This window comes from Littorina saxatilis, linkage group LG10, assembly GCF_037325665.1.
Source record: "Littorina saxatilis isolate snail1 linkage group LG10, US_GU_Lsax_2.0, whole genome shotgun sequence".
NCBI lineage: Eukaryota > Metazoa > Mollusca > Gastropoda > Littorinimorpha > Littorinidae > Littorina > Littorina saxatilis.
In genome coordinates this window covers 37,396,860-37,419,652 of record NC_090254.1, presented here as the reverse complement: position 1 = coordinate 37,419,652, position 22,793 = coordinate 37,396,860, and the positions used below count along the sequence as shown (strand labels likewise).

At 44.1% G+C, this 22,793-nt stretch overlaps 1 protein-coding gene and 1 long non-coding RNA gene across 2 annotated transcripts in view; both read right to left on the bottom strand.

Annotated features, from left to right (window-relative positions):
- Nucleotides 1–22,793, bottom strand: part of LOC138978741 (uncharacterized) — a 193,183-nt gene that overhangs the window by 101,978 nt on the left and 68,412 nt on the right. The gene's annotated exons all lie outside the window — the stretch shown is intronic.
- The window catches only part of LOC138978736 (sodium/glucose cotransporter 4-like), an 87,072-nt gene that overhangs the window by 35,060 nt on the left and 29,219 nt on the right, over nt 1–22,793 (bottom strand). Inside the window, exons 3-7 of the mRNA XM_070351529.1 lie at nt 19,286–19,512; nt 18,732–18,941; nt 14,844–15,089; nt 10,211–10,408; nt 9,490–9,711 (exon numbers count right to left, since the gene is read on the bottom strand). Of these exons, the coding sequence (XP_070207630.1) occupies nt 9,490–9,711; nt 10,211–10,408; nt 14,844–15,089; nt 18,732–18,941; nt 19,286–19,512 (1,103 nt within the window). The remainder of the gene's footprint in view (nt 1–9,489; nt 9,712–10,210; nt 10,409–14,843; nt 15,090–18,731; nt 18,942–19,285; nt 19,513–22,793) is intronic.

The following is a 22,793-nucleotide window of genomic DNA, read 5'->3' as shown; positions in this document are numbered from 1 at the left end:
TATCATTTTTAGCCTTAAGAATTGACATTTTTAAACATAAACCATGGACAAATAACTAATTCTGCAAAAAGTGCAGGTTTTCTTTGTATAGTCAGTTAAAGCATCTTAAAATTCAAGACATTTTGCAATTACGTGTATGTATTTGAAATGGCAGAAAATATTGAATGAAAGTGATTTTTGACTGATTAAAACCCTACCCCCACTAACAAAATGGGCCCTGAGATTAGGGGTGTTTGTTGAAGATGAATGAATATTGGCTATGCTTTTCCCCTAAAATATTCAAAACCTAAACATATACATCGACAGGATGTTCTACATTAACACAATTAACTTTTTAAACATATACATATGCTTAGAACACGATACTTCCGGTTTTTCTACCGGATGACTAAAACATTTAGGGGGTAAACACCTTATCCTAGAAAAAGCTTTATTTTCAAAAAGTGCAAGTAAATATCAAAATTCATGCATAATATTTACATATTGGAGTTAATTTTCCATCGAAAGTCATTTGTTTCAAGTGGCAGAAAATGTCAGTTGGAGAGTTACATGTACGTAAAGCGTATAACTGCAAGTTGTCTGTGATTACAGTGCATTGTGGACACATTGGCACCATTTAATCCTAAATGCTAAACGATGTCGTGACCATACGACAGTTTTAGGATAATTTACATCGCATCGATTCCTAAATTGATGGTAACATTTTATTGATAAATTCTATTTCCGGTTGCGTCAGTGCCGTTCTCCTTTTCTTGTTGTAATAAGGTAATAACGAATGCACCACGTGTCACACTGCGATGCTAGTCTTCAAATAAAAATTCCAATTTTAGTCAGTTAAAAGGCATGTATTGCGCGTTACATGGCATTTATATCCCCCCCCCCCTCCCCAGGATTACAATGCAAGTCTCTCTCTCTCTCTCACTCTCTCTCTCTCATTCTGCGAGGTAGCTGCACTTAAAGAGAAAGCGATACAGAAGGAAATGAATTTCTCTACCAAGAACAAAGTCTGTCTGTGTGCTTGTGTGTGTGTTTTTTTGGTTGCGTAAGTGTTTCTCTATAAGCATCTCTACGTCTCTGTTTGCGTGCGTAAGTGCGTGCGTGCGTGTTTCTGTGTCGGTTTGTCTCACTGTGTGTACACTAGTGTATGTCTGTCATTTTGTAGGTCTGTGTGTTTATTTTTGTGTATGTGTCTTTGTGTGTGTCTGCGTGCGTACGTGTGTGTGTGTGTGTGTGTTTGTGTAACTGTGTGTGTGTGTTTGTGTGTGTGTGGGTGTGCTTGCGTGCGTGCGTGCGTGTGTGTGTGTGTGTGTGTGTGTGTGTGTGTGTGTGTGTGTGCGTGCGTGCGTGCGTGCGTGCGAGCGTACGTGCGTGTGTTTACGTTAAAACATGCAAAACCCTTAATTTCGCAACCCAAACGCTCTTCGAGCAGGCTCACTACTATCATAGGTTTGAATTGTCTGACTTTTTCTCGACGGTAAAAGAATTATTTTTGTGTTGTAACAATGTTTGTCTTACAAGCTGTCCATAAGTGGTTTTTTTTTCTAAATTAGAAAAAAAAGAAAAAAAGAGTTAATTAATTCTAACGTGATAACAAGGCTTCCAATCTATACCTGTACGTCCATGCGAAATATATTGTTTGACAAATGCTCGCTCTCTGTGGAGAGCACTTGGGGTATTCCCATGCGGTAAGCGTATATACAACAAGTCGCGTAAGGCGAAAATACAATATTTAGTCAAGTAGCTGTCGAACTCACAGAATGAAACTGAACGCAATGCCATTTTTCAGCAAGACCGTACACTCGTAGCATCGTCAGTCCACCGATCATGGCAAAGGCAGTGAAATTGACAAGAAGAGCGGGGTAGTAGTTGCGCTAAGAAGGATAGCACGCTTTTCTGTACCTCTCTTTGTTTTAACTTTCTGAGCGTGTTTTTAATCCAAACATATCATATCTATATGTTTTTGGAATCAGGAACCGACAAGGAATAAGATGAAAGTGTTTTTAAATTGATTTGGACAATTTAATTTTGATAATAATTGTTATATATTTAATTTTCAGAGCTTGTTTTTAATCCAAATATAACATATTTATATGTTTTTGGAATCAGCAAATGATGGAGAATAAGATAAACGTAAATTTGGATCGTTTTATAAATTTTTATTTTTTTTTACAATTTTCAGATTTTTAATGACCAAAGTCATTAATTAATTTTTAAGCCACCAAGCTGAAATGCAATACCGAAGTCCGGGCTTTGTCGAAGATTACTTGACCAAAATTTCAACCAATTTGGTTGAAAAATGAGGGCGTGACAGTGCCGCCTCAACTTTCACGAAAAGCCGGATATGACGTCATCAAAGACATTTATCAAAAAAATGAAAAAAACGTTCGGGGATTTCATACCCAGGAACTCTCATGTCAAATTTCATAAAGATCGGTCCAGTAGTTTAGTCTGAATCGCTCTACACACACACACACACACACAGACACACACACACACGCACATACACCACGACCCTCGTTTCGATTCCCCCTCGATGTTAAAATATTTAGTCAAAACTTGACTAAATATAAAAAGAAGCTATAGGTATAAGAAATCGAGTTGTGTGCGTCCAACAAATACAACCCTCAACAACAAAAAAGTAAATATAACGAAGACAGAGCGAAAGGAATATAACGTTTGCCAACAGATTCTACCTTGAACCACCCCGTATATTCAAGGCTATACCGAGCGTACGCTGCCGTACCGCCAAGCGATTGTTGGCAAGGATGTGTTGATGCTGTATGGTTTTCAACACGCGGAGTCAATTTTCAAGTTTTCCAATTCAGACGTTGCGGCGGTGCGCTACCACACAATTTTGACTGCTTCATCTCTTTTTAAATGTGTGCACAATACAGACCGTTTTGAATGTTGATATTTCACATATCAACGCAGGACACATCAATGAACATAATAGTTTGGCTTGTCAGGCTATTTATTGACAAAGAGGCGTGTAGGATGGGATGAAACTGGGCGAACATGGTGAGTGAGGACAGATCTACAGCAAATCGGTTCGTATGTTCGTTAACGTGTCTATTTCTCGTAGAAAAACAAACATGTACTAAATACAAACATTACTCATTCCCACAATTATGAATTTAAGCTGTACGTGGTTTCAAAGAGACACATTTTGTTTTGAATGGGGGACATTTTCCGTGAAGTTGGCGACAACGCTTTGTTTACACCTGACGTTAGCGCGCTATCAGTACAGCCGAATATACGGCGTTGAAACTACTCACAATGAAAAGGTTTAAACCTGCAAATAATATTAAGATGCTCTTTTTAATCTGCCTTACTTATTCTTTTAAATTTAACATGTGTATGTTTCATTCCTTGGAACTGTTAAAATGTTTTACACTGAAAACTAAAGCCGATTACTTGCCTCATTATGATTTTTTTTAGCCTACTGAATTACCTCAAAACTACAGGCACAAACAGATAATGACGTCCTTTTAAGTGGCACAAACATGTACATGAATGCCTTCCCTTTCGAATGATTTACAGTTATAGAATTTCTGTCAAGCGGTTTAAGTTTTATGTCCGTTTTATGAACCCAACCTCTAAACGAGAATAGTAACGCCAAAGAAGGAAAACATACACACAAACCAACGTTTTTTCTCACAGGTGGTTTGGAATATTGCTCCACGACTTTAGATTTAGTGTTGTGGTGTTAAAAACTATCAGAAAAATGTGTTTGCTAACGTAACACCAAAAAGTAACCAAAACGGTCCTTAGCCGACTGACTATTTCTCGTGCACATCAACGCTGGGCAGGTTTGACCGTGACCAGTCTACTTCTTCTTGTCGTTCGCCAATGCTAAACTTGGAGTCCAGCTCTGGTAATGAAGCTGGTGGTCTCATGAAGAGCCTCCACAGGTCCATGCAGCTTCTCATGAAGGGGCACCGGCCTGGTCCAGATCTCTCTCCTCAGGGGCTGGAGATTCCTGCAGTCCTGCAGGATGTGGGCTGCATCCTGCTCTGCGTCTCCACAGGGACACATGGGGAAGGGCACGGCTCGCAGTTTTTTGTGCAGGTGTTGTTGCATTCTGTTGTGCCCTGTTCTCAGGCGGAAAATGACTACCTGTTCAGGTCTTGACAGTTGGTGGTAGCTGTCTTGCGTTTGTGGGGTTTTAAGCAGAGACTTTGTGGTGGTTTTCATCTCTGTGGAGCTCACTGGGTTTTCTTCGTGTTCCTCCTCCACACCCAGTTTGGCCATTTTATCCGCTTGTTCGTTCCCCTCTATCCCGCAGTGTGAGGGGACCCACTGCAATACAGTCTTCAGACACATGTTATGAAGTGTCGTTGTAAGCTGAGGCAGTTTGTTGCTGTTGACTGCTTGCAGCACAGACAAGGCATCAGTCAGGAAGACAACTTGGGTGTCGGGATTGACCTTGCTGCGGATGGTATTGGCTGCGTGGATAAGCGCTTCTACCTCTGCTCTGAAGTTGGTGCAGTGGAGGCCAGTTGGTATAGCCTCTGCTTGCCACTCTCCACTGGGGTGTTTGATATGTAGACACCAGCTCCTCCTCTCTTGACGGCATCTGTGGCGGACCCATCTGTAAAGACCCGCATCCAGCTTCTTGGGGGTATCTTTCGTCGAGCATGGCAAGTGTCAGGGCTTTCTTCTGCACATCGCTCTGTTCATCTTTTGTTGTGAGATGAGGAACTGTGGTCTGGATGGACACGTTTTCAAGGTTGTTTTTCCAGGGTGGTTCTTCAAGGGAGAAGTGGGATGGGTGAACCAGTTCAGGCATCTTTGCTTGGTGTTCTCTCTTCAGGGCCCGTGTCTCAGTCGCATAGCTTGATCTCTTTAGCCTGCCAGAAGATAGCTGCTTCATCCTTGCATTCATTTGGTGGTCTGGAATGCACTGGTACTTGATGTCTTGTACCATCGCTTTGCATTCAGATTCTCTTCTCTTGCTGAGTGGAGGTATGCCGGTCACCTGTTGCATCTTGTCTATTGGGGTTGTCTTCATAGCGCCTGTGATGATTCTTAGCGTTTGATTTTGGACTTTCTCTAGGGTTTGAAGGTGCGTCTTGGCTGCTGTCATCCAAGAGCTAGATCCGTACTCAAGGTGAGATCGTACGGTCCCCTGGTACACTGTCATGAGGATCTTTTCGTTTGCGCCCCATTGTGATCATGCCAGTTTCCTCATGATGTTCAGTTTTCTTCTGGCTTTTGCTTCCGCATTCATGATGTGATGTTTCCATGTCATGCGTTTGTCATAAATATGTGACTCCGAGGTAAGTTTGCTGGTCTTCAAACTTCAGTGGCGTGTCACCCAACGTCAGTCTTCCAGGTTGTACTTTGGCGGAGAGTGTGAAGAGAGTGGCTGTTGTCTTGTCTCTGTTGATGGTTACACACCAGTTGTCTGCACAAGCTGCAACTTTCTGGAGGGCAAGTTGCATCCTGTAGATCGCAGTTGTTGCATGCTCCTCAGTGCACCAGAGAACAAGGTCATCAGCATACAGTGCTGCATGGACTCTACTGGGCAACTCGGGCACAAGGTCGTTGATAAAGAGTATAAACAAGGTGGGCGAGAGGACTCCTCCCTGTGGCACTCCTTGGCGGAGCAGCACCTTCTGGCCACGGTGACCATCTACCAGCACTCTGGCTCTTCTGTTGTGCAGGTAAGATTTGGTCCACTGGTACACACGTTGCCTTGGATACCGCTCCGCAGGAGTTTAACTAGGAGTCCGTCTTTCCAAACCTTGTCAAAAGCTTTCTGCAGATCAATGAAGATTGCCAGGGTGACCTTCTGGGCCTGGAAAGCATCATCAATGACTTGGGCAAGGTGGGTTGTCTGGTCCTCTGTACTTCTGTACTGTCGAAAGCCGGCCTGCTCTGGGACGATGATGCTCTCCGACTCCAAGTACAGCTGCAGGCGCTGGTTGATAATGCGCTCTATGGTCTTGTAGACGCAGCTTGTCAGGCTGATAGGGCGATAGCTCTGGGCTTTTGTCTTGTTCTTTCCCTTCTTTAGCACTGGGATCATCCAGGCTTCTTTCCAGCACTGAGGTACCTGTCCTTGTCTCCAGCTGAGGTTGTAAATGTCCAGGAGCTTCTGAAGAGCTGAGTTGCCTAGGTGTTGCAGCATCTCATTGGTGATGTTGTCGGGACCTGGAGATTTTTTCTGCTTCAGTTTCTTGATGACAGTCTTCAGTTCAGCCATGGTGATGTCATGCTGCATGGCTTCTTGGACAGTTCCTTCTCTTCTCTCCCTCTGTTCTCTTCTGACTTCCTTTTGTAGAGGTAGAGGAATGGTGGTGTCGCTTTCTTTCTCGTAAAGCTTTGCAAAGGTGTCTGCAGCTTCTTTTCCTGTGATGGTTTTATTGAGTCACTTGAGAAAAAGTGACTCTATGTAATCGGTCAGTGTTAGTCTGTCCGGCCGGCGGGCCGGCCGTCCGTAGACACCACCTTAACGTTGGACTTTTCTCGGAAACTATCAAAGCGATCGGGCTCATATTTTGTTTAGTCGTGACCTCCAATGACCTCTACACTTTAACGATGGTTTCGTTGACCTTTGACCTTTTTCAAGGTCACAGGTCAGCGTCAAAGGAAAAATTAGACATTTTATATCTTTGACAAAGTTCATCGGATGTGATTGAAACTTTGTAGGATTATTCTTTACATCAAAGTATTTACATCTGTAGCCTTTTACGAACGTTATCAGAAAAACAAGGGAGATAACTAGCCTTTTCTGTTCGGCAACACACAACTTAACGTTGGGCTTTTCTCGGAAACTATAAAAGTGACCGGGCTCAAATTTTATGTGAACGTGACTCATTGTGTTGTGAATAGCAATTTCTTCCTGTCCATCTGATGCCTCATATAATATTCAGAACTGCGAAAGTGACTCGATCGAGCGTTTGCTCTTCTTGTTTTCTTCTTCAAGAGTGATCTTCTGCCCCTTGTTGCCTTCATCATTCAGTGCTCTTGTAAGTTTCCAGAGCTTTGTGGTGTCTTTTTCCATGTTTAGCCCTGCTGTCTTTTTTCGCCAGCCTCTTCTTTTACACTCAAGCTTTGTTCTTATGTGCTTTGCTTTGCTTTCTTGGAGCTTAATGTTGTTTTCCAAACTGGGGATGTTCTCAGCTTCTTCTCTAGCTCTTGATAGTGCATCATGTGTCCTCTGTAGCTCGTCGGACCAGTATGGGATGTAGTCTCTCCTCACTCCGCGCGGTATACTGTCCTTTGCTGCCTGGGTGATGCTGGCGTTGAATTCTTTCACCACTGTGTTGATGTTCCTACCCTCCACTGCAATATCCCTGGTCAGTTCATTTGAACGTATACCAAAGATGCCCCATTTCGCCTTCTTGTAGTTCCATCTTGCATGGAGGGGCTGCCCGGGTGTTGAGCCTCCGCTGATGGTAAGGAGCACTGGGCGATGGTCACTTCCACCAAGCTGAAGTTCTACTTTTCTGGTGATGTTCTTGTGGATATCGTCTGTGCAGAGAGCCAGGTCAGGTGTTGTTGTCGAGTGCCAGCGGCGCGAGTAGAATGTTGGTGGATCTGTTGGGTCGTTGACAAGTATCAGATGGTGGTCATCTTGCCAGGTTTTTATGTCTTCCCCTCGCTTGTCTAAGGTGTTGTATCCCCAGCTCTGGGACTGACTGTTAAAGTCTCCATTGATGAGGAAGCCGCTCTCTGGGACCTGGATAGAGTCAAGTGACGTGACAGCATCTTGTCATTGGGGCAGTAGTAGTTGACGATGTTTAGTGTGCTGTCATTGGTGGTGATCTTGACTTCAATATACTCTGCTTCTTCCATAAACCTGTTGGTTTCTCTCGCGTTCATGTTGTTTCGGACAAGTGTCATCACTCCTCCCTTCTTTCTACCCTGGCGGTCGCTCCTAAAAACCTGGTACCCTCTGATCTTGAAGGGCTTCCCTTCTTGCAGGTGTGTCTCCTGTAAACAGGAGATGTTGATGCTGTTCTCGTGTAGGAAGTGTTCAAGTTCCTCTTTCTTGTTGGAAACCCCCTCTGCGTTCCAGTGCATGATGTTGATTGAGGGATTCACTTTGGGCTTGCTGTTTTTTCGGCCAGTTGCTTTACTTCTCTGTCCCCTGGCTCCACAGGACAAGATGAAAGGACCTCCAGTCGCTGGGGGTGGACTCCTTTGAGGCGCGGAGCCCGGCGCTGCACCTGCCTGGTGGATCCTCACAGGGCGAGCACCATATTGATGATCAGTTCTGTCTCCAAGTTTCATGATGGCAGATAATGCGTGGTACAGTGATTTGTTCGAGAAGCGCCATGCAGGCTCCATACCTCCGTCTTCAGCCCTCTAGGTTTTCTGTAGGGGTTTCCCCACCCTTAGCTCCTGGCCCGTATGTCCTACCCTGGGAGCACAAGGGGGATTGTTTCTCCGAGGATCCCACCCCGGTTGAAGCTTTTACTCGGGTTGCTCCCTCCCCAAGAATAGCTGCCTTACTGAGCTGACGAGTCCATTCTGCCCGGCTAGTTCCCCATACCTGGAATGCCTTTGTCCGCCATTGCAGCCGTTGGGAGAAAAAGTAAATAAATAAATCTCCTCTTCCGCCTGCCTTGCCATTGAGGCCCCGATATCCTCCCGGTGCAGGGATTTGACTTTGGAGTTTGCTTTTCCTAGACCAGCAATGCCATGCCATGGCTACAAACTGAGTCTGGTCTACTCAGTAGGACATCCTCCTCCGCCTTCACAGCCGTTGGGAATTCTCTTCCTCATCCGCCTGTTCCACCGTTGGGATGCCCTGAAGGTGCTATTTGCCCATAGCTGGGTGATCTGTTTGTGGACACCAGGTCGCACGTCATGGGGGCAGATCCTCCTCCCCGATCCGCCTTGCTTAGCCTGGGGGCTCGCGCTACCCAGTTTCCAGAGCTGCCAGCGTGGAGGCGCAAGGTTGGTCTTGAGACAAGCAGTACTTATCTAGTCCGGAGGGATTACACCACAATGGATACCTCGCTTAGACTGCAGCTAATGTGATAACAGCCGTCACATACAACACAGACAAGCGCAGGCAGAGCAGCAAGCAGGTACAGGCTATATGCAACCAACCACCATGACACAGCCTACAACCCTAGACTAGGGTGGTCCAAGGGAGGGCATCCTATTGATACCCCACTACCCGCACACACCAAGCACACATTCGTCCCCGGGAGTCTATATCCTTGAGGTAGATAGAGGCTCCTTAGTGCCCCACCGTGACCAGTGATGGCGCTAATATGTATATTTGTTCAAACCGGTACTCAAACTTTTATGATGCAAACTATCCAGAAAAATCCCGGTAGGCTGGTCATTGGAACCAGTAAGAGTCCAACTCAGAGTACCGGTTTTGTTGTTTTACCAGCGAAAAAAACGGTAGTTCAAAAAATCCACCAGAAGGTTATACCGGCAGCCAATTATTGTCCGGTATTTTCTCATTTCAACCGGTAAAATACCGGTAATTACCGGCGCCAATACTGCGTGACCCCCACGTACCTGGCGCACGACGGGCACCCAGATGATGCTGATGACGATGAGGACGAGGACGGCCAGGCGGCCCACCAGCATGAGCTCCACGTCACTCGCGCCCTTGCGCACGCGGTGCCAGATGTCGATGGTGAAGATGGTGGAGGTGGAGTTGAAGATGGAGGTGAGGGAGGAGATGAGTGCAGACATCATCGTCGCCATCATCAGCCCTAGCACGCCGGTTGGCATCAGCTGCAGGATACAGTGAATAGGTGGATGGATAGTTGATGGATGTATGGACGGACGGATGTACCTATGGATGGTTGGATGGGTGGATAGATGGATGGATAGATGGATGAGCTGATAGATGGATGGATGTTTGGATGGATTGGTGGATGTATGGGTAGATGGGTGGATTGATAAATGGATTGATGGATGGATGGGTGGGATGGATAAATGGATTGATGGATGGATCGGCGGGAGAAAGAACTAACAAAGGAATTGATGGATGCACTGATTGATTGGCTGATGGATGGATGGGCGGGCGGATAAAGCAGGACTAAACATTTTCAAACAATCAAATAATAAAAAGAAACGAAAATGAAGACGAACAACTTATCCAAAGCTCGTACGTGAACGCGGTTTTTCATAAGCCGGGTAGTGACAAATACACCGGAAAAACCAACTTCAGCCAGACGTAACATATGTTATGTTGAGACAGACGCCGAATAATGCTCTCCGATCTACTCACCCTGACCACGAGCAATGGGTAGGCGATGTCGGCACAGTTGTCCTTGCCACAGACCTGCTGGCAGCGGGCAGGCTCGTTGCACGCCACCTCATTGGGGTAGAGGATGCGAGAGATCATGCCGGGGAAGATGATCAGCCACATGGTCGTGATCTTCAGGTAGGAGGCGACCACACAACCCAACTTAGCGTGGGTCATGTTCTGAGGGAGAGAAGTTGTCATGGATGGATTTGTGGGATGGGAGTTTGTGACAAGGCATACATGGGTTCACAGGGATAGAAGTAGTAGAAAATCAGTTTGAATTAATCAATGAATGAAGGAATGAGCGAGCGACCGAACGAACGAACGAACGAACTAACGAACGAACCAACGAAGGAAGGAACGAAGGAAGGGACGAACGAACGAACGGAAGAATGAATGAATGAATGAAAATCGGTCTTTCTTCGACCCCCCAAAAAGAACTTTAGACGATTCGTAAACTGTATGTTCAGGTGTGTTGTCGTTCGGCGTATGAAAAGCCGTTTGGCTCATAACCATTACACGTGTATCAATGATTAGTACACGTGTAATAAATAAATAATACACGTGTAATTAATGATTAATACACGTGTAATAAATGATTAATGCACGTGTAATAAATGATTCATACACGTGTAATAAATAATTCATACACGTGTAAGAAATGATTAAATACATGTGTAATAAATATTTCATGCACGTGTAAGAAATGATTAAATACACGTGTAATAAATATTTCATGCACGTGTAAGAAATGATTAAATACACGTGCAGGAAATAGTTTATACGCGTGTAAGAAATGATTAAATACACGTGTAGTAAATGATTTAAATACACGTGTATTTTAATCATTAAATACACCTGTAATAAATTAAAACTTGAATCGGAAAATATACGACTTGCAAAGCAACAACTCCCGCCATCTTGAGCTGTTCCGGCAAAGGGCAAAGCGAGGCGATGAAGACGCATAGAGTGTTTTTCATGTGGATTCCCAGTCCGAGTTTTTAAGTCGCTTAACCACGTGACTCCTGCATTTTTAACGCTTGTACGAAATATTTATTACACGCGTATTTATTCATTTCTTACACGTGTATGAAAAATGTATTACACGTGTATTTAATCATGTCTTACACGTGTAAGGCATGATTAAATACACGTGTATTACATTTTTCATACATGTGTAAGAAATTATTAAATACACGTGTAATAAAAATGTCATACACGTGTACGAAATGATTAAATACACGTGTAATAAATATTTCATGCACGTGTAAAAAATAATTAAATACACGTGTAATAAATAATTACACGTGTATTTAAACATTTCTTCCACGTGCATGAAATATTAATTACACGTGTATTTAATCATTTCTTACGCGTGTATGAAATATTTATTACACGTGTATTTAATCATTATGCTATTCCATAGCATAAGAAAAAAGATAAATTACACGTGCAATAAGAAATAAATACACGTGTATTAATCATTTATTACACGTGTATTTATGTTTTATTACACGTGTAATGGTTATGAGCCAAACGGCTTTCCATATCGGCGTCATCGCTCGTACTGACACAAGTAGCGTTTGCGGGGAGAACGAGCGCCAGTGCCTGGCCTGAAGAAGAAAACTCCTGGACACCCGAACGAATGGTTTTGACACGACTAGTAGAGGCGGAGCCCCTCGGGGCATGTTTTGGGCGGTGCACGGGGAACACGCATTTCAGTGATATGAATTATTTGTCTTGCACCTGGGTCTTCCAGGTCTGTGGCCTAATAAAAAAACCCAGCTGTTGCGTGTTAGCCCATACATTTTATGTGTGTGTGTGTGTGTGTGTTTGTGTGTGTGTGTGTGTGTGTGTGTGTGTGTGTGTGTGTGTGTGTGTGTGTGTGTGTGTGTGTGTGTGTGTGTGCGTGCGCGCGCGCGTGTGTGTGGGTGTGTGAGTGTGCGTGTGTGCGGGTGCATGTGCCCATGTGTGTGTGTGTGTGTGTGTGTGCCCCGCGATTTGTAAAATGTTTTACAAATCACGTAAATGCGCCCGATATTTAACTCATCATCTCCAAAGTAAAGGGATCTATTGAGAGAAAAAAAATGTCATTACTTTTTTGTCCCATCGCTTGGAAATTCGGGTCGCTTCCTCCCAGTGGAAAGCTAGCAGTAACAGAGTCACGCTACCCCAAAGTCAAGGGATCTATTAGTCCCGTTTCGCCGTTATCCCATTTCACCCCCATCCCATTTTCGCGACATTTTACAGGGCAAGTGTCATTTTACCACCATATCACGTACCATTAGCTTCACATCCCATTTTTGCGCAATCTCATTTTGCCGTTAGCCCATTTCGCCCCCATCCCATTTTCGCGACATTTCACAGGCCAAGTGTCATTTTACCACAGTGTCATACCACTAGCGCCACATTCCATTTTGTCGCCATGCTGTTTTGCCGTCATCCCATTTCGCCACCATCCCTATTTCGCGATATTTTGGATTGTGGCAAAAGTGGGATTTCGCGTAAACGGAATGTCCCCCTAGTTGAATAACGCAGTATAGTAGTATAGTGAGGCTTGGCAAGAAGAATAAATCAAAATGGGATGGCGACCAAATGGGATGGTGTCAAAATGGGATGTTGCGCTATTCGGTTATGACACGGTAGTAAAATGACGCTTGGCTTGTGAAATGTCGCGACAATGGGATGGGGGGGAAATGGAATGGCGGTGAAACGGCAAGGCGGCCAAATGGGATATGGTGTCAAAATGGGATGTCGCGTTATTGTTATGACATGTTAGTAAAATGACGCTTGGCTAGTGAAATGTCGCGAAAATGGGATGGGGCAAAAAATGGGATGGGGCAAAAAACAGGACGGCGGCAAAATGGGATTGCACCAAAATAGGATGTGGATCTAAAACCACCCCCACCACTCAGCGTAGAGACTCTAAACAACAAATATCAATAATAGTAAAAGGCATGCATTACTTTGTGGAATGCGATATTTTTACATTTTTACAAATCGCGGTTTTAGGTTCGACGTGATTTGTAAAATGCTTTTACATTTTTACAAATCACGTGTTAACACCCCCCCCCCCCCCCCCCCCCCACAAGCCACCCCCACAAACCCCTATCCACAGATCCAACTAACAAAGCCAACACACATAAAAAATAATGTCGACTACATTTTTTCTCATTCATCTAACAAGTAGCCGTAGCGATGTGTGTGTGTGTGTGTCATTGATCAACCCCTTCTAACTCAACTATTTTCCCCTTCACTGAAAAACATGTTTTTGCTTTTTAGCCGATCACAAACTGGAACCTCAAACAGAGAAGAAAGCATCATCCAAACATCTCAAGTTAAGAATAAAACGAGTATTTTATTCATTCGTTCGCCCCGGACGTGAAAAACACCAAATTTCGCCTTTGCAGCCGTTGTTTCAGCACGCGTCCCGGACAGCTGAGCCGAAATGTGACCTCACTATTGTCTTTGTTTTTTTACTCGGGACGCGTCCATCTTCTGCGCAAACAGTTTATAGCGGCTTCATTGAGAAGACTTGTGAGCATCTGAGACAAAACAAACTGTAAATCCACGCCTATCAAAGATTTGTTTTCTTTTTCTTCAAAAGCTATTTGCAAAATGAACAATCTATATGTCCATAACACATACTTTGATTAAAGTGAACTCGACTTAACAGCAAAGACCAATTTCTATCTTCCGTTTTTGTGACGACGACAAATTGCTCTATTTTCCAGCCGGAACGTCTCGCAAAGGCCCCGTCCCGACTGTGTGAGGGGGAAAAAAGAAGGTCACCGTCACTTGTCGTCGTGCTGAGTTGTCGGGGGTCTTCCCCACAACCTCACTAATGTAGGTGTGGATCACAAAATCCAACAGCCTCGATTCGCAAAGAACGCTACCGCGACAACTGCAACACAACATGTGTTATCACACAGATTTCCAACAGGCGATGTTCGGAAATAACTCTATCGAGTTTGTATGGGTTGTGAAAGAGAGAATACTTTTGCTTTTATTGAGTCAAAGTTCCCAACGTGACATTGCAGGCCAGTCACTAGCGAGGGGGGTGTCTCACACACATGGACAAGGTGCACGTGTCGAACTATTGCATCACTCAAAGCAAGAGTATTCACTCTTTCAAAACCCACACAAACCGGATAAAGTTATTTCCGGAGTTCATCTGTCACAACCACCTCGAAACGAACGTCCCCCGAGACAACCGCAACACACAAACACTCCAGAGAAAGGCTACCTTGGCTTGTCCCAAATATATGTATATAGAACGCCACAACTGACTTTGCTAATCTACCGGGTATCTCTGCACTGGGTTGGCTCTCTTAAAAATACCGGTAGAAGTTATGCCAGTGGGAACAAAAGATACCGGTAGATTGTTACCGAGCAGAAAGCTCAGTCATTGGCTAATCAAACTACCGGGTAGAAAATGCCCCCATTTGCGCCGAAACTGCCTTTAACTCGGTAGAATCTACCTGTAGATTTTGGAAATCTACCATTAATCATAAATCTAGTGGTAGATTCTACCGAGTAAAAAGTCCGTTTTGGCGTTTCATACAAATAGTCACTGGTACTGGGAACATTGACTATAAGTACTTAGCATAGCTACCTTGGCCGCCAGCACTCGCTGCACGATGACCTGGTCATTACACCAGTACCACATGGCGTTGACCGTCAGGCCAAAGACCAAGCCAGTCCAGGGCGTCCCCTCATCCACTGGCCACATCAGCTGGAACCAGTACTTGCTGGGCCGGTTGCACGTACGGTACTTGTAGGTGGGGTTGGACGAGTTGAGGATGGCAGAGTTGGGGAGCGACAAGGGGTACTTCCTCTTCATTTCATCGTAGCCACCTACCTGTTATGGGGATGTAAAACATCATGTCTATATAATTATAACTACTGAGTATCTCTAGGCATTAATTCCAAATTGTCAGTCAAGGCAGGCATCAGTCAGTAAGGCAGCAATAAGCGATATTTTCTCTTTATTTCTTCGTAGCCACCTACCTGTTGTGGGGATGTAAAACATCATGTCTATATAATTATAACTAGTATCTCTAGGCATTAATTCCGAATTGTCAGTAAAGGCAGGCATCAGTCAGTCGGGCAACAACAAGCGATATTTTCTCTTTATTTCTTCGTAGCCGCATACCCGTTAAGGGAAGCGTTTAAGAATTTGAATACTGGTTACCAGTTTGGTGCTTACTACAACTGTAGAAGTTTGTATGTTTGTTTGTTTGTTTGCTAAACGCCCAGCCGACCACGAAGAGCCATATCAGGGCGGTGCTGCTTTGACATATAACGTGCGCCATACACAAGACAGAAGTCGCAGCACAGGCTTCATGTCTCACCCAGTCACATTATTCTGACACCGGACCAACGAGTCCTAGCACTAACCCCATAATGGAAAATTTCATAAATAAATTTTCATTTAATTAATATACTTACCCAACTCACATAAATAGCATTAACCTCCGTTTGATGCTTAGACATTGAAGTACTGACCCTGGTAACAGGGGGTGGTAACTCCCAAAACAAAACAAAACCTTGACAACAAGGCCCTGGTAGTTACCTCCCCTCACCGGCAGCCCGCACATGCGCGGTACATATCGCCGGTATACCTCATTCCCAATGAAACACCACCTTCAACCATTAATAACGATCGCGGGGTAGGTTGGGAGGGCATTTACTATGTGAGTTGGGTAAGTATATTAATTAAATGAAAATTTATTTATGAAATTTTCGATTAAATCACATATTTTTACTCCAACTTAATAGCAGATTGCTACATAAGGTGGCGCTCCCATGGGGTCGCCTTCACGCGGCGGGAGTGTTTCCACTAAGCTTCCCCACCCCTTTACTTCTCTTCTTTTGTCTTATTTCTGCCTTACCAGTCCTTTCACCTATATTTCCTTCCAAGAAAACTCTCCCTACTATTCCCTGCAGTTTTCCGATTCCTTTCTTGTTATCTTATTTCTACCTGACTGGATCCATCACCTTTATTTCACTTACCAAAAGTCTTCTTTTCCACATCCTTATTTATCTGCCCCCCCCCCCCCCCCCCCCCCCGCATGTCGTAAGAGGCGACTAACGGATTCTGTTTCTCCTTTTACCCTTTGTTAAGTGTTTCTTGTATAGAATATAGTCAATGTTTGTAAAGATTTTAGTCAAGCAGTATGTAAGAAATGTTAAGTCCTTTGTAATGGAAACTTGCATTCTCCCAGTAAGGTCATATATTGTACTACGTTGCAAGCCCCTGGAACAATTTTTTGATTAGTGCTTTTGTGAACATGAAACAATTAACAAGTGGCTCTATCCCATCTCCCCCCCCCCCCTTTCCCCTATCCCATCTCCCCCCTTTCCCCGTCGCGATATAACCTTGAATGGTTGAAAACGACGTTAAACACCAAATATAAAGAAAGAAAGAAAGAACATAAGGTGGCGGGAAACTCACTTATTTCTGGTAAGAATCCGGCCTGTTTCAACCATGACTGGTAAGCAACTACTACCATCCCAGCGGGTACTAGAGAACCCGCAGAAAGTAGTTTAAGAAAGACGTCTTAAAAACGTCCACAACACCGCTGTGAGGCCGTTCGAGATTTGCCTGGTCGCAGAACCGCCGAATAAAGGGCCCAAGCTCAGGCCCCATAGTTCTAGGCGAACGCAGAGGAAGGACTGAACGCTCCAATAATTTGATTCTATCCGTTTAAAACGAAAGAACCAAAGATCTGGTCTGGCACTCCAAAATGAGCCATGCAAGACGAGTATGTTCAAAATACTTAAAATCTTGCGTGAGACCCGAAAAAGGACGTAAATCGCTGCCCTTTCAAGGGGAAGTGAGCACCGAGAAAAAAGAGTATGAGAGCCTTCTTATAAAAAAGGAAGGCTTGCATCTCTCAAAATTCTATGGCTCTTAAGAAAAAGAACTCTAAAAGAAGAAGAAATCCCAAGCTGGGACTGATATTCAAATGACAAAAAACTAGAGGACAGGGCCCTTTCCACGCTGGGCGTAGAAAGGGGAATGTCTTGTCTAGTTCTGACGACGTTTCTCCAGACTAATGAAACATCGTCTTCCGTCAACAAACAAAAGTTCGTGGAACATCCTAGCATCCTCCTGAAATGGAGAACGCTAAAGCCGATGCCCAAAACCTAGAATCGTGCACTATAGCAGGTGCTGGAGGAAGGGCTGACTGCCCCCCCCCCCCCCCCCCCTTTTGGTCGCAACCACTCATGGATTGCTAATGATGGTAAAAAAAAAAAACACCAGATAAGGTCAACTTAGATAAATAACCCTTTCACATAAAGTCTGTTGAGACCTGAGTGAAAAACCTTAAGATTCGTGAGTTACGTCTTCCAGATAACCGGAAAGAGCGCCAACCTCACTGACCTGTCTTGATCGTGGCTGACGAAAAGAGTGAACAATCTCTTGCAATCAGCTAAACCAGGAAGATAGTCCTAACTCAAAAGAGAGCTGTGAAAGTTCAGAAGACAACAAAACATGTCTTCCGAGGCAAGCGAGTAATAAACAAGTCGCGTAAGGCGAAAATACAACATTTAGTCAAGCTGTCGAACTCACAGAATGAAACTGAACGCGCGCAATGCAATTTTTCAGCAAGACCGTATACTCGTAGCATCGTCAGTCCACTGCTCATGGCAAAACCAGTGAAATTGACAAGAAGAGCGGGGTAGTAGTTGCGCTGAGAAGGATAGCACGCTTTTCTGTACCTCTCTTCGTTTTAACTTTCTGAGCGTGTTTTTTATCCAAACATATCATATTTATATGTTTTTGGAATCAGGAACCGACAAGGAATAAGATGAAAGTGTTTTTAAATTGATTTCAAAAATTTAATTTTGATCATAATTTTTATATTTTTAATTTTCAGAGCTTTTTTTAATCCAAATAATATGGTTTTGGAATCAGTAAATGATTAAAAATAATATGAACGTAAATTTGGATCGTTTTATAAAAAAACTTTTTTTTTTTACAATTTTCAGATTCTTAATGACCAAAGTCATTAATTAATCTTTTAGCTACCAAGCTGAAATGCAATACCGAAGTCCGGCCTTCGTCGAAAATTGCTTGGCCAAAATTTCAATCAATTTGATTGAAAAATGAGGGTGTGACAGTGCTGCCTCAACTTTTACAAAAAGCCGGATATGACGTCATCAAAGGTATTTATCGAAAAAAAGAAAAAAACGTCCGGGGATATCATACCCAGGAACTCTCATGTACAATTTCATAAAGATCGGTCCAGTAGTTTGGTCTGAATCGCTCTACACGCACGCGCGCACACACACACACACACACACACACACACACACACACACACAAAACAGCAACCGTGATGTGTGACTGATCGAACCTCTTTGTCCCCCTGAAGTCGGCGTATGCTTCCTGAATGTCGGGGTAAAAACATGAGTGAACGTGGGAGTTTCACCCCATGCACGAAGAAGAAGAAGAACAACAACAACAACAAGAACAAGAAAGAGAAAGAAGAACCTCCTTGAAGGAGATGATCATGAGGACGAAGGCCCCGACCGTCATGATGACGGTCTGGATGGTGTCGGTCCACATGACGGCAGTCAGACCGCCCGTGATGGTAAAGATGGCCGCGATGACCACCAGGATGATCACCCAGACGTACAGCGACGTCGTCCCGGGCAACGCCTGGTCCATGAACACGGACCCTGCGTACAAGTCGGCCGCGATCTGCAAGTAAAGCCCAGGTCCCACTGTGACGAATTTTGACGGCGAACTACAACGATTTGGGATTCGTGGAGAAAATCGCCGAGGTCGTTGTGGTTCGTATTACTTCGTTCTTGTTCGGCCAATTTTTCACAATCATTCGTAGCAAACATCACAATTTAACCTTCACTTTGGCGGGTGGGTGGGGGGGGGGGGGGCTTGGGCCGGGGGGGGGGGGGGGTGGCGGTACCTACCTTAGTGGTGACATAGAGTGTTGTGTTTCGTAACCACCGATTTCTTTTTTAATTTTTTAAATTTATTTATTTATTTTTTGTTGGGGGGGGGGGAGGGGGGTAGGCGGTACTTACCTTAGAGGTGACATACAGGACCAGGGAAATGATGGCCAGGTAGACGCGGATTCTCCTGCCCCCGAAGCGCTTGTACAGGTACTCTGGCATGGTGTAGATACCCGAGGCCTTGTACACGGGGAGGAAGACCCAGCCTAGCATGAAGAGCACGTAAACGGCGTGCAGCTCGTACGCAGACACAACGATACCGTCTTTGGCGCCGCTTCCCGCCAGCCCGATGAAAAGCCCTGCACAACACTTGACGTTACGAATTGTTTATAGTAACCCCATGGACGTACGATGACAACGACAATGGCAATTCTTTATTGAACGAGGGTAATAGAATAAGCAGTTGTTTTTGGCTCACGTAAGTGTAGCCTATGCGATTGTAACTTTGTCTGTCTGTGCGTGTGTGTGTCTGTGTGTATGTCTGTGGTAGAAACTTTAACATTTGACTAAACACCGAAATACTCATTTCACCTGGTTATTTTTCAAGCACCATCTTCAAAATATTGAAGCAATGATCAACATTTTGTCGGCATGTGTGTGGTTTAAAGCGTGTATCCAAAGATGGTGTTGTTGTTTTTTTTGAAGGGGTACAAGCAGTTGACTGGTTTGTGTCGTGTGTGGTATGTAGACCAGGTCAGGTGTCAAGACCAGGTCAGGGGTCGCGCGAAGGATTCTGGTATACATAGATTCACTTCTCCAGTTCTCACCTCTGCATTCGCCGATTCGGGGAAGACGATTTCATGTTGTTCGGTTTCTAAGCTCCAGAAAAGTAAATAAAGAAGATACCAAAGGGAGATTTCCTACAATTTGATCTGCACAGCGTTTTTCCAATGTCCACGCGAGGAAGAGCTGTCGAAAGCGCAGTGTCGATCTGGCAGCCGTATCCCGTACAGAGACAGATCTAGTGTCTCCCACTCTGATAACGTGTCGCCTACTGTTAATCCGTTTTGTTTTAATTTCTTTTTATTTCAGCAGACACGGATGTCAAACACAGTGCTAGGCAGTCACCTCTAGTGAAATGAGTTGATCTAAAGTGCCTGTAATGTTTGGATGTCTTTAATTGTTCATGGTTCGATTTATGTGAATTTCAAGACTTGCAGTAGAGTCTCAAGTTAAGTTTACTCTGCCCCAAAAAAACTGTCCACCATTTACTTGAACATGCAGATATAAGGAAACGGAATGAATCTGTTCTCAAAGTCAAAATGATCACGATTTTTTCCTCAGATTCAAAACATGCACTGTCATGGTTTTGTCTGTACAATTTAGTAAGTCTTACCTTGTAACAACTTCCTTGAACTTGAAAGACAGTTTTTGAATGCTAGATCTGTATCGTGTTTCATTCCAGACTCGATCCTCTCTTTGATTGTACTGTTTGCTGTTTACGCACTATCATGATTCGCTATGTAACGTTTGGTAAGCTTACCTTGCAACAGCTTTCTGGTCTTTGTTGGCATTTTCTTTCAAGGCAGTACAACGTAAGATTAGATTCTTTCGGACAGAAGGTAGAATGCGAGTTTTGAGACAACGACAGTCGTCCAAAGAAAGCTTGCTGTGGCATTTGTTTGTAAATAATGGTACATGTGATTCTGTATTTTTCTGCGGTTGATGTGGTTTCTTTTTTCCTCTCTTGTTTTTTTCCTCCTGAGTTGATCGTTATCATTTAAACAAGACCATCAGAGAGTACCTCCGTTGCTCCTTAAAATGGACTGTGAATAGTGTGTTGGCTGTGTTGACCGTCAGAATTATTTTAAGAACCAGGCTGCTGCAGTCAGTTGACATGTTTCGCATATTGTAGGGTTACCATGCTGCATAGGTAAAGCGACATGTTTGCTGCTGTGTAAATGGTTTGCAGTTCATTGCACATTGAACGCTGCTTTTCTTAGGTTTGATGTTTTATCACATTTTGTTGTTCTGTGTGTGCTAGCGCTTTTTTGGGGTAAATTTGTCGCAATTACTTCTAAATTTAATATGTTACTGCTGTCACTGCACAAGTCATGGCCAATCCACCTCTGTGCCCTTTTTTTTGTATCTCTCCCAATAAATGTATGGCATTTTGTTCTGTACGCGCGTGCCATTGCACATTGAACACGTTTTTGTTGTTGCTTATTCATAATTAACTCTGTAATTAATGAAGAAGAAAAAATCCCGTGCGGAGCACGGGTATTACTAGTTCTTGATTTATTCAAATTAATGTAGGTCACAAAATAAAAAGGTCAATTGTCTTAGAACGCTGATTGAGCTTTCATCATTTTGGTTAATTCTCTCCAGAAGAATCAGTATCCAACACTTGTGCCAATAAGACCTTGATTGATGACGTTTGAATAGCAAACACAAAAGGAGAGAGATGACAGAGTGAGACACAACTGTTCTTGCGAGTTTAAGGCACTGCTATTCTTGCAAGTTTGGGCACTGCTGTTCTTGCGAGTTTAAGGCACTGCTATTCTTGCAAGTTTAAGGCACTGCTATTCTTGCAAGTTTGGGCACCGTTGTTCTTGCGAGTTTGGGCACCACTGGTCTTGCAAGTTTGGGCACCGCTGATCTTGCGAGTTTAGGCACCACTAGAGAACAGCGGTCCCCAAACTCGCAAGAACAGCGGTGCCTAAACTCGCAAGACCAGCGGTGCCCAAACTCGCCCAACACTTGTGCCAATAAGACCTTGATTGATGACGTTTGAATAGCAAACACAAAAGGAGAGAGATGACAGAGTGAGACACAACAGGAGAAGAGAGAAGGCATTTCAACAAGCAGACGACACCATACATATCGTCATATGGCAATGATGATGCTGATCTTTTTGTTCGCAGGAAATCACACTGGCAGCTAGGACGCTTGTTGAGATACACTGGGCGGTTTACTAAGGTTCCTGGGCGGGGGTGTAGCTCAGTCAGTAGCGCACTGGATTTGTATCCAGTTGGCCGCTGTCAGCGTCAGTTCGTCCCCACGTTCGGCGAGAGATTTATTTCTCAGAGTCAACTTTGTGTGCAGACTCTCCTCGGTGTCCGACCACCCCCGTGTGTACACGCAAGTACAAGACCAAGTGCGCACGAAAAAGATCCTGTAATCCATGTCAGAGTTCGGTGGGTTATAGAAACACGAAAATACCCAGCATGCTTCCTCCGAAAGCGGCGTATGGCTGCCTAAATGGCGGGGTAAAAACGGTCATACACGTAAAAGCCGTGTGAGTTTCAGCCCATGAACGAACAAACAAACTAAGGTTCCTGCTGGCTGCCAAACTAAGCGGGGAGGCCGTCGTCCATAATAATAATAATAATAATAATAAATAACGTTTCTATAGCGCGAGTCCCATCAATTGGCTCCAGGCGCTTTACAAATTCATTAGGCCCCCTATAGAATAAACTAGCACAAATCAACAAGCATACAAAGCATACATTTAACTGAGACATAACACCAAGAACCCAAGCACTAAGCAAAACTTAGCGTACAATGTTAAAAGTACACACACATACACACACACACGCACGCACGCGCACACACAAAGATACCATTGACAAAGAGACCA